The 17,122-nt window shown below is 45.5% G+C and overlaps 1 protein-coding gene across 3 annotated transcripts; it reads left to right on the top strand.

Moving 5' to 3' along the window:
- Window positions 1–855: 855 nt before the first annotated feature.
- Window positions 856–15,527, top strand: cables1 (Cdk5 and Abl enzyme substrate 1). 3 transcript variants are annotated; one of them, XM_067253238.1, is made up of 11 exons: window positions 1,393–1,459; window positions 1,872–1,910; window positions 7,157–7,228; window positions 7,338–7,430; window positions 8,660–8,737; window positions 11,121–11,226; window positions 11,313–11,469; window positions 11,606–11,709; window positions 13,143–13,249; window positions 13,375–13,582; window positions 13,752–15,527. In XM_067253238.1, the coding sequence occupies exons 2-11, from the start codon at window positions 1,891–1,893 to the stop codon at window positions 13,890–13,892; spliced, it is 1,086 nt and encodes a 361-aa protein (XP_067109339.1). In that variant the 5' UTR covers window positions 1,393–1,459; window positions 1,872–1,890; the 3' UTR covers window positions 13,893–15,527. The 3 variants fall into 3 exon arrangements, with proteins under 3 accessions (XP_067109337.1, XP_067109338.1, XP_067109339.1); XM_067253236.1 differs by lacking the exon at window positions 1,872–1,910 and having other exon boundaries at window positions 856–1,459; XM_067253237.1 differs by lacking the exons at window positions 1,872–1,910; window positions 8,660–8,737 and having other exon boundaries at window positions 856–1,459.
- Window positions 15,528–17,122: the final 1,595 nt, after the last annotated feature.

Below are 17,122 nucleotides of genomic sequence, written 5' to 3'. Positions count from 1 at the left end.
CCTATTGAATTTGATTAGGGACAACAATATACATGTATGTTCAACACCCTGCAGTATCCCTTACCTTGGTAGACTTAGTTGCAGTGTGTGGGTTTGGTTGGTTGGTTTGTTTAGTTAAACTCATTATTCAATTTATTTTAGGATTTTCGAATTGAGAATATGAATTGCTGTGAGGTGGTGGTAGATACGCGGCTTGTCGTTCGCCTTCGTAGTTTAGGTGCAACCTCATGAATACGGTGTGATAAAAATCTTAAACCACTAGATGGCATAGTTGGTCAGAAGAACTTACTAAATATGAATACCAACCATGTTAAGCACAGAGGGCGCAATTGTTTAAGATATGCTGACTTGCATAGTTTGTAAGCTGCCTGTTTTTGTCAACGGCCACAACACAATGTATTATAATTGATTATATCTTCCACGTCATCTATACTTAAAAGAATACATTCTTTCGTAAAACATATATATGTTTTTAGAAAACGCGGCAAGTGATTTTATTTATGCAGCTATCAATAACTCACTGAAAGCACAGGGAGAAAGTGGTACTTTCATTTTGGCGTAAAATATGTGAAGGTAATTAATGCGAAACTTACATCCAGGATCATTATGCATTTTTATGTAATTCTTGGCACAACCCTGTCCAAAAGATGGAAGGGGGGAGGGACTGGGAGGAAAAGGAAAAACACTCTTTCACATGTATTCCTGCGAGCCTATTGGTTCATTTTTTTCCCTGGCTCTGCCACAATACTGCACACACGTGACCTCCCTGTTTTTAGTCAGTTTAACGCATGCACTTATAAGACAAGCATTTGACATTTGCTTTCCAAACAAGCATGCTTTACACATTTTAATGTATTTTCGCTAAAACCACTTATCGCGGATTCTAAACGCTGAAGTGGACCATGGCGGCTGCCACGAGCAGCAATACATCCACAACCACGCTTCAGATAAAGCATTCCAGTATCGAACATACGCGGAAACGTATTGATCCTCGGAGGAGACAAGCGGCGCTCTCTTTTCTCAGTAACATTTCTTTAGACGGACGACCGGTGCAAGACGATGCTGACAATCAAAACGAAGAGGATGATTCAATTGAGCCCAGGACTAGACAGAGCCTGGTTTCACCAGAGCGTACCATGTACGCAGCTAGCTCTGGAGAAGCGACCTCGGCCACTCAGGCGCTCGCTATTGCGAACCAGGCTCTCCTCGCGAACGCCCGTGCTAGTTTTGGGATGGGTCCCGCTGCAGCCCCTGAGTCCGCAGAGGCGGAGGGCGATGCTTTCAGCCCATCCGTCTTCAACTCGCCTTTCTCCGCGGTACCGGTTGCGACTAGAGGGAGGCTGCAGACCTACACTCAGGGAATACCACCCTCCGCCTACTCCAGGCAAGCCCCCCAAAACTACTGCTGCCTGGAGGGCGGACAGATAGCTAACACTGCAATAGAGCTGCAGAGATCAAGGTAACTGTGTAACAGAATGTAACGTTTTGATGTAATCTATGTACTTTAGGACATCTTGTGTGTTGGTGTAGTAGACTGACCTATAAGGGGAGCATGTATGAATGTATACACTCAGTCAGTGTAACTGCACCGTGATACACCCTACTTCATTGATATCAACATTGCAGTGAATTAGATCTAAGTAGCAGTGCAGTATTGCTAAAGCTTTCTGTATTTCGGTCATTGAAGCAACTCAACACAACAGGGACTTGATACACAAAGAAACAAACTCAGTGATGTTTATGTCTCTTAGTATTCAATGTTGGTTGTTTCTAATGTCAAAATACAGTTGATGAGAAATGACGAGGCAATAGTATACAGTACTAATGTCAGTTTGATGGGTCAAAACTAGGTCAAATCCTCACATTCACAGGTAAACTGCATAGTACTGGATGATACGGCTCGTACTACGGTACATGCTTTTACCAACCTGGAGGAACAGACTGTTCATGTCATTGGGAGTTTGAAAGGGCATACCAGAAGCACATTCATAAAATACCTTCACCTTCAAGTCAGACAAGCTCCACTGTGGCCATGTTGTGCAATATTTGTGGAAGGAAATGTTTGTACACTTGTTGTATCCCTTGAGCCACTACAGATGTCCTAGAGAACATGAGAGCAATGATCTGGTTTTTCTGGAGACACCTCATCAGTATCAATGAATGTGTGATGTGACTGGCCCTAGCCCTTTACAAGGTCTGGCAATCTGCTACTTAACTACCAATAAGCTTTTTTTTCTCTATACCAGATTCTCACTCATGTAATTCATAGAAAGTACCAAGTACTGTACTGCAGGATTCCTAATGTTGTGAACACTACTTAACAGTCTGGGGTTTATGGTTTGTTTAAGTTCCCATGGGTGTCTTTCCAGACCTGCCCTTGTTCCTGCCCAGTCCAATATAAGCGACAGTATGTGATATACATCCTGTAACCCTACACTGTCCTGGGCTGGGAAGTACTGTAGGGAAACACAGTTGTTACCTTTTATTCCTTCTCTTTGTTGACTTTCTCCAAGAGGGGCAGGGAGGGAGGAACCAGACCTTGTATTGCTCTCTCTCTCTCTCTCTCTCTCTCTCTCTCTCTCTCTCTCTCTCTCTCTCTCTCTCTCTCTCTCTCTCTCTCTCTCTGTCTCTGTCTCTGTCTCTGTCTCTGTCCTCTCTTCTCTCTCTCTCTCTTGTCTGCCCGCTTCACTCGAAGACAACTGTCAGCGACAGACTTTCCATTCACGGTGTCACTACCTGCTGTCTGTCAGATCCACTCCACTGACGGCCTGTCTGTCTCTGTTGGCTTTCCCCTCGCCTCTCTAGTCCTTCTCCTCTCCCCTCTGCGGTGCCTCGTAGCTGCCAGACTCCACCTGAAGCCAGCAGATCCAAGTGTTCCGTTCACTTCCTGGCTGCGTTTACGTGACACCCATGCCTCAGTGCTTCTCAAAACCCCTCCAGGAGCTAACCCCAGACTTGGTGAAGGGTCACACACACCAGTATCAGAAGTGAAGAAATTCTTCCCTTGGCTATAATTGCCTCATGACCCTCATACAGGCGAGTGCTGGGATGCAGACTCTGTCCGGCAAGTTTGGGAAAGCCAACTAAACAGGCCTTTCGGATGTTCGAACGGCTAGTTTGTTTACTGCTCACTTGGTTCGGTCAACTCTCAAGGCACAAGTGTGATAGTGTACCCTTGTTGTGGAATGTGGTTGGAGGACATCCAAAGACACTGAATTATAATCTGTTGAGAAATAAGTGACCTGTTGATGGACCACGGCCATGTTCCTCAGATGCTCGTCCCCACAGTGCCTGGTCTGTTTTGGGAGGGCAGCTGGTGGAGGTGTGGTCAGAGGGCCCTGCCTGGGAGGGAGGGAGGGAGGGGGGCAGGATGCCCAGGCTGGGTTTGGAGAAGGGGGGGGCAGGATGCCCAGGCTTTCTAAGAGTCTGGCCAGTCCTTAGCTCTGCGTTCTGGGACGACCTCCTCGCGCTCATTAGCTCCAGACACTCACATTTGTTTCTCTGTCTTACTTCTCTCTCTCTTCCCCTCTCTTCCCCTCTCCCCCTCACTTGTCCTACTGTACTGCTCCTAGTCAGGAAGCTGCAGCCCTCAGATGTGCAGCCAAAAAAAACCCTGTCTCGTCTGATTCTGTGCAGGCAGATGATAGCTTTATGGTGGTTCTTTCCGCTCCTCAGCAGTCATCATTCATAATTTATCAGAAGTGCAGCTGTTTTTTTCTTGAATCCAATAGCCTAATCAGTTAGGACTATTTACTTTCTGGTCAAGAAAAGTGGTTGGTTAACAGGTTTTGATTGGGTGTTACAAAAGGTTGCTGCTTTGAAAAAACAATCTTTCGATATTCCTAAGCTATTACACTTGTGATTTGGAGTCTTAGGTTATTGGAGCATATCCTTCTGCGCCTGAGGTTTTATAGTTTTTTCGCTGAAGTAATTGTTGTCATTATCGCATGATTATGTAAGAACGATTAGCTTGTCTTCACAGAATCGCCCAGACTTGTAATAGCCTTTCAGCAGCTGAGGGGTTTGGTGAAAGTGCCACTATAATCAAAACAAGACTTGTCTGACAGGGCAGATAAGATAGAGAACAGATAGTTACCAGTGCTTTAAGTTCAAGTTCCACCACGCTGGTCATCCTGAGGCTCTCTCTAAATTGCATGCAGAAGTTGTTGTTTTCTAGGCTTGAGGATAGACTAGAGTTTAGACTATAGATGTTGGGTTTATATCAAGTCACCAGGAGAGTGTGTCTCCTTGCACAGTTCCAGTGTAGACCTCTGGAAGGTCTACATTAAAGCAATTCATCATTGTTATTCTACTGTCATCTATGTTATTTAAGGAAAAGGACAGAACCCATGAAAATTGGTGATGTTGATTGGATTTTCTCCCCAAATAATTACATTTCCTTGTCCTGGCCTGTAATTGTAAGGAGAAGCCTGGAACATTCGATTTATTTCCCCACTCACTCCTCGTCAGTGGTAAGGAAGACAATGTCCGTGGCAACCTGCCAGTGGGCGTGTGTGAATCTGTCTAATCTCCAGTCCGTGGAGCACGCTTCAACGACTTAGTATAAATTCCTGTTTAGCAGGTTACATATGCATCACTTTTGAACGTTCTCCTTTGAAAATGAGAATTTTGAAAGTGTGTAGGCGGTAACCTTAGTATCCTTTTTAGAGTGTTTTTTTGTTGCTGTCAAAATCACAAAATAGTTTCTTCATCCACGCGTGCGTGATAAGCGGAGGTATTTTAGGGGTCTTCTGGAAGTTTCTCACCGGTACTTGTTCATTCCAGACCACTACAGCAAAGGTTAAACATCCATAGCTGTCCTGCATCTGAGTCACGTCTGAAGTGAATGAGTGGTCTGGTCTGGTGTTATTGTTTCCAGACTGTACACTGCCATGGAAAACATCCTTTTCCAAAGCGCACGTCCTGCCCTCGTTTATACAGAGTGGCTGGATCAAAGTCCTCCAAGCGGCCTTTTGGACTGGAAACTGGATCTGGAGTGCCTGCCAAGCTGATGGAGGATTACTGGATGTGTGCAAAATAAGTCATTTCCAATTACTTAGAATGTGATCTAAGTATTAGATGACAAAACAGCATTCAACCTCTTCCCAAATTCAGAACGCAGGCATGCAATTGAGTCTTTATCATTTTTAACACCTAAAACACAGGGTCAACGTCTTGCATGGCAACTTTTGTTTTCGCCCCCAATAACTTCAATCATTTCAAACTGTTCAGTTTCACATTTTAGAAGGCTATGAATCTGTTATGTTATCCAACTAAAGCGTGAAGTGCAGCCCATCTCATACAAGCAACAGCCCATCCCCCTAGCCTATCTACAGTAGATCCAACTGTTGTCTATTCCGCCATCACTCAAGACTCTCACAGCCGGAAGGCACTCAGCTGGCTGTGTTGACGTCATGTGGTCAGATCTGTCTGACCTCCAGCCAGAGGTTGGAGCAGAGGACAATAAGCCCTCCCACTCCTCTTCCACCTCCCTCTCGTCTGGCCCTGTTTGTCGAGGCTCATCTGTTTATGTATCTCCTTCAATAAGTCTCGCATCTCGGAGCATAATGTTCCATTACTGGACAGTTGAGGCTGCTCTGCTCATCCGGCTGGGCTCCTGTGTAAACATGACCTCATCAGCCTGAGTGGCTTCACTCCTGGGGGTTTCTCAAGGACACGAGTCGTCTTTCCCCAATCTGCTCTGCTGCGTTGTTGTTGATTAACCAGCCAGCTGACTCTTCCCCACCCCACCCCCTCCTCCCTCTCACTGGACTGGTCAAGAAAGAGGAGACAAGTTCAGTCAGGTGTCGGTCGGTCGAGTTTATGCCACACCAAGAGTTTGGCTAATCCACGGAGGGGTGACGAGAGACCGGGAGTTTAAGCAAGATGGTGCATGCATCGTGTTCTTGACATATTTGTCTTTACAAGCTAAATACCAGAGACCGACAGGTGTGTGCCTGTGCCCTTGAGCTCAGTAGATTTGTAATGTCTATCACAGACCTCTTCTGTGTGTCAGGCCTGCTCCAATTGTCTTCTCCACGGTTAGGTGCTGATGATGTGGAGGATATCTTGTTGCATTGCATCTCAAGCAAGATTGCAACTAGTCCTAATTTTAGAACAGCTCCGTTCACACTGAATTTCAAATGAAGGCTTGTTTCTTCAACCGCCAGCTGATTAGAGCAGTAGGCTAATAGAATTGGCTGGTTTGTAAGAAGTGCGAAAGAAAGAAAAGCCTGGTTTGTGATGAAAGATTGGTACATGAGGCTCTCTCAAAGCCAGCACCTTATCCTCTTACTTACCAGCCAGACGTCTCTGATTCTGGAATGTTCTCCATGAGCCTATATAAAAGCGGGTCAGAACACAGGGGTGGTGGTCATTGGCCATAGCGGCCGTCACTTACCTGTGTGATTATTACTACTGTTAGACTTTGTAATGCAACCCCAGAAGCAGAGGAGCCAGAGAGCACCCAGACAGAGCAGAAGGCCTGTCCTCACAGGTCTACAAAGCAGGTCATGGGGGTTAGGCTACCTACTCATTCCCCGGACTGAGAAATATTTGGTAAAACGTAAGAGATGAACACGCCTGTATGAACTCCTCAATGATTTACAACAGGTAGAGGATGTTTTCCACCAGTGACTATTATGCAAAAGTACAAAGTTGATGATTTCAGGTATGTGTATGGATGACTATGGATGTGTTGTGTGTTAAAATAAAAAGAGGTAATTGGGGATTTGGTGAAAAGCCTACTGAGCCTTAATACCGTGGATTATTTCTTAGGCTGCTGTAATTATAGATTGGTTAAAAGAATGCATTTAGGATTTGCTGTACAGTGACTAAATGTCATGCAAAATATAGTTTTGCAGTAGATCTCTGGGAAATTCTCAAGACATCTATGCTTATTGTTCCTAGTTTAATTGCACACGACATCTCAATCTTTTTGTGTTGTGTTATTATCAAGATTACGATTGTTTTATCATTACCAAACGATCAAGATAATAATGATCCTATTTGGTGCCTGTGACAACACTTTATAACACCGCTCTGTTACAGGGGCATGTTCAGTACCGCTGCAAGGCCTTTCAGAGTCACGTCCTTCATCTGTCGAGGCCTTTTGTTACTCATCAGTGTCCCTCTGTGTGTGTGTGTGTGTCCTCAGACGCAGGCTTGTCTCTCAGCGGTCGTCCCTGGAAACTCTGGAGGACATTGAAGAGAACGCTCCTCTACGCAGGTACCCTCCCTCCATCGCCTCACACTCTGCCTGACACACAACTTCTCTGTTTGGAGATGCCAGTCATATTTGAGTTGGACCTGTTGTGAATGTTCTCTCTCCCCTGTAGATGCAGAACCCTATCAGGTTCACCGCGACCAAAGAGCTTCAAGAAGGTTCACTTTATTAAGAACATGAGGCAACATGATATGCGCAATGGAAGGTATAAAAGAGGAAACTACCCCACTACTAACTGAACACAACCCTCTGACTGAGAATTTCAGGAGGCCCCCAGTGAGCGACCAGTTTCTCTCAGATTACAATTCAGTACTCCCGGTCCATTCAATCTCCTAGGTGATTTACAGTACAGCTGTTGGGATTGATTGAGAGAGACTGTTTGCTCATTGTTGCCCCTGGTCATTCCCACAACAATGTTCTCAAATGCTAACCGACGAATGATTTTGAATGCCCTACAAAGCAAATATAAATCTCGAACCACAACACTAAAATCACAAGATTGTGCCACGCAACATTTGTACACACTGTCACTTCATGCATGAAGGCCCACTATGAAATCCCCTAAACACTGTCACATTTGGGCACACTGGTGTTGAGAGGGTTGATTTGGTGTGCAGGTCTGATGAAACACGTGTAGACTGCGACAGCTTCCTAGACAGTCTTGTCTACGCTTGTCTTCTTTACTGTCTCGATTTAAAAGTATTCCTGGGACATGAATGACATTTCAATTGGCAGCTATGTGTTACCCTCGAGCGTATCGGACAGAATGTTGGAAATTGAAATATTGGTCTTGACAGGCGTATGTGTGAGTGAGGGAAAGAGTGAAGAGTCTTTGGAGGAAAACAGTGAAGGAGACTGCGATGTTTGGATGTCATTAAGATATTGGCTTCCTTCATAGCATACATGCATTACCATTGGTTAGTTAAAAATGTCTGTGAATTGCCTTGCATTCTGTATCACGGCCCAGGTGGTGTGAATTACAGTTGAATTTGTTTGCTCTATTTAGCAATTGCCCATTGACTTGCTGATAGTCATTCCTAGTACTTACAGTAACCTAGGTGTTATTTTGCTGCTTTGTTGTGTCAGCTTAGCCATTTGAGATACATAAACCACCTATTATCTGGTTGCAACAGTTTACCAGAGTAAATGAAATGTTTACATAAAAGGTAAAGTGATTTATTTGGGATTTTTAACATTAGTATTCTAGTCTTCGAACAAAAATGCATCATATATGCCCAAAACCACTGACTACAGTATAGTATATACCACAACTGCTGCATATTCCTACTTAGTCACAAAACACACAAACACAAAAACCTTACATTGTATTTTTTTCATTCCTCAATTGTTAACTGCTCACCCTTTCCCATCTTAATCTGTAGACATTTTGACATAGGGTTTTTAATTAGCTTATTTACCATTTTTGTTTTTTAGGATAGTCCTTATCAGTGGCAGAAGATCCTTCTATAGTGTTTTTTCTGTCCTGCCCTATCGAGATTGTAGCCAAGCAGGGTATGTATTCTAAATCTACAGCATGCCAACCTTTTTCCAACCTCTGCTCCCTCTTTCCCCTTTGTGCTCTCATCCCTCTGTTTCTGTGGATGTTCCCCCTACGGTGATTCGTGGGGTTGGTTTTGGTGGATGCATTTTTACAAACCCAAAGAATTGTCAACATTTATCCAGTAATAGTACATAGGTTATGATAGCCACACGGCGTGTGTTCTGAGAGGTTCCCCCTAGTTTGTCATTACATTTTGTCTTGTAGTACAAACCCATTACCTTACCCGTTGCAACTGCCACCGGCTTTGTCGTCATCATTTAGGCCGACCACTTTCCCGAGGCTCTTGCTGCCCTGCTAAGTTCTATAGCATCTTCCCTCTGCTATGCATGAGCTATCTGAAACTGGCATGCGTTCTACAACCTTTCAATCTAGAACCAGACCCCCAAGATGAATCATTGTAGTTAATTTTGGGGTGTACACGCATTACAGTTTGTTGTTAACTAATTTGTTTATCCATTCACTGAGGTAAAAGATTATATTTCATAGCTGGCACTTGAAAAGGCACTGGTAGATGATTAGGAAAAGGCTGTTTTCTTTCTCATTGCAACACAAGGCTCCAAATTCTGGAAGCCCTGGTAGCTGTGAGCGTGGCCCGTGTCTGACACGATCTGCCTGCCCACAAGAGAAACTTTCAGTCTGCTTCTCAGACCTCGCTCGTGAAGCTTTCCCTCCCATGAAACATCTTGTTTTAGAGTAACCCAAAGATAGGAAGCAGCGCTCTAAGGCATACCACGGACAGACTCATTCCATTTGCACAGTCTCCCAATACCTGCCATAGAAAAACGGAGGTTATGGATTAATGAACCCCCAGAGGTATTATCCTGTACTGTCCGCTGCTTCTAATTGACAGTTGGCCGATTTGCCAAGCCAAGTGTTTGCGCTGCAAAATGAAACGTTTATTGACCGAAAGTAGGGGATAGAATCCCATTGCCTATTGGACAGAAGACCAAGAATGAGCTCTGTGGACTAAAAACAGCAACATAATATAAGATAATAACCCTGGAGCTGCTTTCCTGTCATCTCATACACTAGGTCCGCTCTCCAGCCTAATTTGGACTCATTCTTGCCCCAGTTCCATGTATTGATTTAATTGAATGGGGTAAAAATAACTGGGAAATCCAATCATATTGTTAAGTAGTTCAGAACTCTGGGGCATCGATGCACCAAAGTCTCTTGAATGCCTAAAAAGCACTCCTGTTATAGATTCCTTTTTCAATCTCTTGTCTTGTTGCACCTTTTTTTTTTTATATCCTAGCTGCCCTCAGAACCTTTTGAAGACACAACAAGCCTACTTTCAAGTGCATTTGCTGGAATGTTGTCATTACCAACACAGTTGATGGGGCTTGCTGCTACATTATCCCTGCATGCTCCTTGCAATGGATACTCTCGTAACAGACACATTTCTGGGTCTTGTTTCTGTGATTTCCTTCCTTTTTCTTTTAGTCTTTTGATAGACTAAAACCTTTCAATTTTCTTGTCTTGCTTAAGAACTAGCTCTCTTCCGGAAAACGTTCTTGTTTACCCTCCCTTCTTGTCTCCCTCTCCCTTTAGTCGTCTTGCCTGGGGATCTCTCTCTCTGGGTTTGATGCATCTGTCAACAAAATGCTCTGATGTGCCAGACTAGCAGATAACGCTATGTTCATCACAACCTCATCCTAGAAACGTATATAACCATGTGATGGGCTTCTGTGTCATTTGCAATCAGTCTGCCAGGGGTGTGAGTGACAGGAGACTGATATTACATCACCAAACAGTCACATTAGGGCCAGACTTAGACATTTAAATCCATGACATGGTTTTATTAGCATGAGGTCTAGCTCAGATACAGAGCTTGTGCCGTTTGGAGTCAGGTAAGGGTTCATCAGTAATCCTGGAGCCTGGATGTGGTTCCCCATCAGATGAGTTATCCTGGGCAGCCTGTCTGCTCCACTGACACAGATACTGGCTGTACAGGCAGTATCTGTGTTACCTATCTCAGGGAAGCAAACCACCCTTCTGGAATCCTCCCACAAGGGTGTGACATTTTGAGTAGAGGTGATGAAACGTGTTCAGAAGTCAGACCGAGGTCCAATCTGTACGACCCCGTACTCTCCCTGTCACCACCCCACGGGTGTGTTCGACTTCCCCCTGTCAAAATGCTCACGGCAGCTACATGTAGAGACAGGTAACCCCAGCCTCTAACCCATGACAGCAGATCAATATGGCTCCTGTTCAGAGTAGAGTGGGAGAGGTGGAGGTGAGCTGTAGGCAGGGGTGGGGGTACTGGCAGTGGCGGCAGCCCACTGCACCTCTCTCTGGATCGGGGGGAGTCTAAAGGTTTGCCCCCTTCCGCAGGGATGTGAAACTGGAAAGCGGGCGCCAGCGGCACCCCTCAGGCGGGGTCAGCGCCAAGGAGATGGTGATCGGTCTGGAGGGCGTGGAGCTGGGCGCCGACGGAAAGGTGAGAGGTCACGGAAGGCGGAGGCGGAGCCTCGTACGGCACGCTCCCCCGCGCTCCCCACCGACGGTCTGCTTGTGTGTCCGCAGACCGTGTCCTACACCCAGTTCCTGTATCCCACCAACGCCCTGGGTGGCCGTCGCAACACCATCGACTCCACCTCCTCGTTCTCTCAGTCCCGCAACGCCAGCCATCGCAGCCTCAGCCTCGGCCGGGCCAACAGCAACCAGAGTAGCATCGACACCGGTCAGTTGCACCCCGACAGCGGGCGCAGGATTGATTTGAATATGCAATGCTAGTTAGATGACAACTGGGCACGTGGGATAAAAGATGCCTGGCCAATAGTAGTTTCCTCTGAGTTTGTTGTTGTGGTCCCTTGCAGGGAATGATGTCGGGGACATAAGGGAGTACGACCCCAATCTGCTGGATGACCCGCAGTGGCCGTGCGGGAAGCATAAACGGGTGCTGATCTTCCCCTCCTACATGGTGAGGAAGCTTCCCCTCTGCTACCCCAAGTCCCACATCTATCCAAACTGTCCTCTTTGCTCTGCCGTTGTCTGTTTGAGAACCTTTGGAGAATTTGTTTTTCCTGTTGTCGAGGAAGTATTTTTCTCCTCAGTCAACAACATCTAATTGGGCATGTGAAAAAAGCCCAAAGTTCCAATTTCATCATTTTTTTTAATGACCTCCAACTGAGTTAGGACCACCTCCTACTTTTTACACATTATTTGGCCTGAACTGTATGAAGTGTGTTGGATGAAATCCAAGGGGATCTGTCAAGCCATACTAATCAGCAAGGTCATTGGGCCAATGCTCTGCTCCTACTCACTGTGGAGTCTGTGTGAATGCCCTCTCTGTCTCTTTGGCCGGCATCTTGTTAGGACAGTCACTTCATCATAATAGTACATGTTGTCTTTCTCTTCTGCTGTTGCCACAGCTCTAATCTCCGGCGTGTACGGGAAACCAACGCTTGTTTTACTGTGTGTCCCCCAAAACTGGAAAAGAAACCCTGACTCCCACGTCATTCTTCATTTAGCTCTGTTGTTACTAGCAGAGTACACAGCCTCATAATTGTTCAAATATTCGGTCAAGGCCAGACCCTGTTTTTCCCTCCTCTTCCTCCCGCTGTGAAGTCCAGCCTCTCACAACAATAGCCATTGTGTTTACCTTTAGGAATGTCACCAGTAAATTCTCAACATTTCACCCCATGTCCACAGCCGCGAGCCGACAGTGAACTCTCAACTTCCAGCACCATGAGTCAATAATCATCTAGTACATTTACTACTGTACACGGAAATCCAGGGAAATTTCTATGAATGAAATTCCATTCAGCCTGAAAGGCTCCCTCTACAGTAGGTTATTTCTATGTGCGTATTAGACATGTCAGACAAACTGAAAAGCTTTTGAAGGGTTATTTTTAGAAGGATCGAGGCAGGAAAGAGAGTATTCTAGTAGTATCTGTTATTAAAATAAATCATCCCGTTTTTTTGTGGTGTATGCAAATACCTGACATTGACAGTCATGTGAGGCGAAGTCATAGCTGCTTTGTGCCGCTGCTGTAGGAATGTTGAGACTTTGTTCATTGGTGAATGCTGTGACTGGTGTGGTGTCCTTGTGGCACGTGTGCTGGCCACTGTCACCTGTCTACCCATGCCCTGCGGCACGGACACCGTATCACACAGAGCGGGGCAGTGGAACCCTACACTGTTGGTGACGAGTGGGTCACTTAGCCCTGTGAGACTGATGCCCTTCTCTCTCTCTCTTTCTCTCTCTCTCTCTCTCTCTCTCTCTCTCTCTCTCTCTCTCTCTCTCTCTCTCTCTTTCTTAACCTGTCTCTTTCTTTCTCTCTCTTGCTCTCTCTCTCTCTCTGGCTCCCTCTCTTTCTGTCTGACACCAATGCTGTCACCTCTCTGTCCCAGACTACTGTCATCGAGTATGTCAAGCCGTCTGACCTCAAGAAGGACATGAACGAAACCTTCAAGGAGAAGTTCCCCCACATACGGCTGACACTCAGCAAAATACGGAGGTTGGGCTCGTCCACTCGTCCCCCACAGCACAGTCACTGTGAAATGAAACTGCTCACAATAGTTCACAACAAACCCTGTATAAGTGTCTGACATTCTCTCCAACCGTGTCCCTCCACCCCTACAGTCTGAAAAGGGAGATCAAGAAGCTGGCCCAGGAGGAGTGTGGCTACGAGGAGCCCACCGTGGCCATGGCCTTCGTCTACTTTGAGAAGCTGGTGCTCCAGGGCAAACTCAACAAGCAGAACCGCAAGCTGTGCGCCGGCGCCTGCGTCCTTCTGGCAGCCAAGATAGGAGGAGACCTCAAGAAGCACGAGGTGAAGCTGCTCATAGACGTAAGTGTCCTCGCCCACCGCCGGCTCGAGTAGCTGCGAGACGGCACGAAACGCTTGTGGAGCAGTCTGTTTTTTTTTTTGTGTTTCGGTTCAGCGCGGGTCCCTCGTTTGGACCTCGGGTCTAGTCTGACTCAGGCCTCGGCTCATGTTTCTGTCCTTTTTTTTCCAGAAACTGGAGGAGAGGTTCCGTGTGAACCGTCGAGAGCTGATAGCGTTCGAGTTTCCCGTCCTGGTGGCGCTGGAGTTCAACCTGCACCTCCCCGAGCACGAGGTCATGCCCCACTATAGACGCCTGCTGCAGACCTCCTAGCGATGGTGATTCGTCAGGAGGACCCTGCCCCCCCCCCCCTGCCAGGCTGCCCTCCTGATCCTCGGTACCCCCACCCCCCTCCCCACCCCCACCCCTCCAAACAACACTGCACCACTGTCCGTCTTCCCACTGCTAGTGGTCATCCTCATGGGTCTGTACATGCTCACTGCAGACGATTACTCTCATTCTGTTCTCCAGAGACTTGAAATCAGCCAAAGTGACTCATGCCTGTATTACCATACTCGTGTTCTTTGATATTTACTTTTACATATTTGTAGATCCTCATTCTTAATCGCTACAGTTTAGGACAGACTTGCGAAAGGGAGCGTCTAATCTTTGTAGAATTCTTTTTTTCTCTTGGAATTTGTATGTTTTTCACACCTTTTTCATCTTTTTTTAAACCTCTTTGGGGTTTTATGTCATTTTTATAATGAGAGAGTTGCAAATGATGATCTCAGAGGAGAGACATTTTATCATTTAGATTCTGGGGAATTAATAATTTTCTACTCGAAAGTAAGTGACTGCTTTGTGTAACCTTTTTCACCATCTTTTTCATAACTTTTTTTTACTTTGGTATGATTGGTTGCCTTTTGCATCTTCTTAAGAATGAAACCAGGCCCTGGATTGGCTGATTCTGACAGGACTGTTATCTCTTACATCAACCCGCCTCCCATCCCTCTTCACTAGAAGTGCACTTGAATATTGCTAGATATGGAGGCCATTATTATTTAGCCATGGAAGGGGCTATGGAACTGAGTCTGAATAAGCTTGATAAGAGTTGATCAAAAGAAGAAACAAGTCTACACTAAAGGGCCTCCACTGTTGATTTGCTAATTTCTAATCCATTGTTTTCCTGGCACCAATCTGCTATCAGCATGACTATTAATGGACAAAATATTTTGATTGAAAATAATCAATACCGATTTGATGGCGATTTTTGTATTCTGAAGAACTCTTTGGACCCACAGTGAACGGACCTAGTCTTACCTGTCTCCTATGCTCTATGTTAGAGTGTATTATCAGCACGTTTACAGTGCTGGAACGGAAGGGGGAAAGCTATTGAAAGAGCATGATGCCATTAATCAGTAACTAAGATTTAAAACTGTAACGGAACCTGAGTCAGTGTTTTAAACCTGTCATAGTGTGTCTCAAAGACTGGCTATGGAGAAGCGATGATCAATCGGAAACAAAACATTCTTTAACATTGGCCCTTTACAGATAGGAAAGTACCAGATCTCAAGTTCTGAAACGTGTATTCAGATTGATTCACTTGCTAAACAATACGTCAATGAGAAGAATGGAGTCATATTCAAATAAACCCACCAATATCACATAATTCAGAGAATTCGAAAGAGTTTGCAGTCTTTTGCCATCTCTGTTCGCATGAGTAATTGTAGTGAATGGTGCTCTGGAAAAATTTATAAAATGATCCTAAAACCGGTCGGTCCTGACTAAATAAAGGAATCAGAGGAGATGGATACTGCTGATCAGGGCTGAAGTATTGTCTCCTGTCCTGCTTGTCATCCCAAAGATGTTGCTGTCAAGTACACTAGAGGGGCTTGGTGGGAAAGAAGGTCAACACCCATACGCGTGTACGTTGTAAATAGACTGCTTTGCTTGTTCAATAAAAACAAGATTTGGAAAAATGTGCAATGGGTTTCTTTTCATTTGGGATTTCCATATAGCTGCTGAATGAAGTGATTTCACGGCGACACATCGGGTTCCATTCACAAATGTAATTCGTAGCCTTTTCCTGTCTCATTGCATCTCACTGACAAGTATATCACGCTACTAACAGTCCAGTAACAAGATCCTGGAAGACTCAGATAAAAACCCCATTGGGGTGTAACTCGAAGGGGCTTCCACTGCTTAGAACACGGCGGGCATGTGCCTGTGTTTCTCATGCCATCTAAGTAGCGTTTCTCCTGGGGAGAGAGACGGGGAGAGAGAGGAGCCACTCCTGGGCCTGACACAAATCCGAGGTAAACAAGACCTGCAGTCGCGCCAGTCTCGTGCTGCCATCAAAACAAACAGCGCCATGCCTGCGCCTGCACGCAGGGCATAGGAGGCTTAGTGCCCTCCATTGACCGCCTAATTCCCCCCTCGGTGCCTCATAAAGGGAGCTATTGACGGCTCTTCCTGGGGTCCGCTTACACATAAGCGACCCTCTCATTGTGGAAATATTTGTATCGTGGGTTAGGGCAGGCTCCAGTCTATTGCCTTTCCCTTTAAAATAACAACATTTGGCTGAAGCTGCAGTTTGTCCCCTAACCCTCATGATGCCGTGACTCAGGGCTTTTCCCTGGGTCAGACCTCATCCTACTTTATGGCCGTGTGTAAACAAGGAAGTGTGGTGAATGTTGTGAATGGGCTGCTATGTGGCGTGTTGTTGCTGGCGTGTTGTTGCTGTCAGAGGAGAAGGGACTCCCGTGGGCTGATGTTTATCTGCTGCCCTGCACAGGACAAGCATGTTACTGAATACGCACATGGAAACATCGAGTGTAGGACAGGTTTACTGTGTTTGTCGGGTCTGGTAAAGGTTCAATCATACCATCTCTGCTTGTTCCAGTTCTGTGTTGTGAAGATCTCCCCTTACGACACCCTCAGAGAGGAGGGGAAAGCACGGCAAGTGGATCGGTGAATCTGATCCTCGCTCCATGTTTGAGGTGGCTATCAAATCCCTTTTGTTTCATCCGAAGAGTGTATTTTGGCTTCAACTGACCCCACTGTAAGAGAAAACCAGTGACGCAAAAAGGACATAAATGCCTCATGCACTTATTTATTGATGGGACTTTGAAATGACTCTGCCCAATGCTCAAGCAGATAATACTCTGCCCTTACAGTGAACTCAAGGACAACGGTAGCCAACATGTCTATTTGCTAACTTGTTAAAGAGGTTACATTGAGCGGGATGCCTTTGAAATATGTCTACTATCAAATATTAGCATTTGAGGGTTGAGGCATTGATGGGATTATATATTTTGGAAACCTGTCTGAGAACAGGTTGGATTGTCCTGTCTATGCCCTCAAACTTGGGACACTTTTATTAAGCTTGATCTTTCGTCATTATAACAGTTGTGTGTACTGTTGTTGTGTGACCCATATGTGAATTCACAGAAAACCTGTCAACTCTTATAACCACAATATCCTTCAGAGTAAAATACATCTAAGATAAAGCAAACACAATTAGTAATCTACTGTTTCCAAATCCCAAATAACCTTAGTATTTA

Source organism: Osmerus mordax, chromosome 16 (assembly GCF_038355195.1).
Source record: "Osmerus mordax isolate fOsmMor3 chromosome 16, fOsmMor3.pri, whole genome shotgun sequence".
NCBI lineage: Eukaryota > Metazoa > Chordata > Actinopteri > Osmeriformes > Osmeridae > Osmerus > Osmerus mordax.
The sequence above is the reverse complement of the archived record's forward strand: the minus strand, read 5'-3'. Positions and strand labels throughout refer to the sequence as shown.

Bases quoted from the DNA above. Each gene is read 5' to 3' on its own strand.
- cables1 (XM_067253236.1), top strand. From the start codon at position 903: ATGGCGGCTGCCACGAGCAGCAATACATCCACAACCACGCTTCAGATA. The intron at 7,229-7,337 runs GTACCCTCCCTC...TCTCCCCTGTAG, and splicing joins GAGAACGCTCCTCTACGCAG to ATGCAGAACCCTATCAGGTT. The intron at 11,470-11,605 runs GTCAGTTGCACC...GGTCCCTTGCAG, and splicing joins CCAGAGTAGCATCGACACCG to GGAATGATGTCGGGGACATA.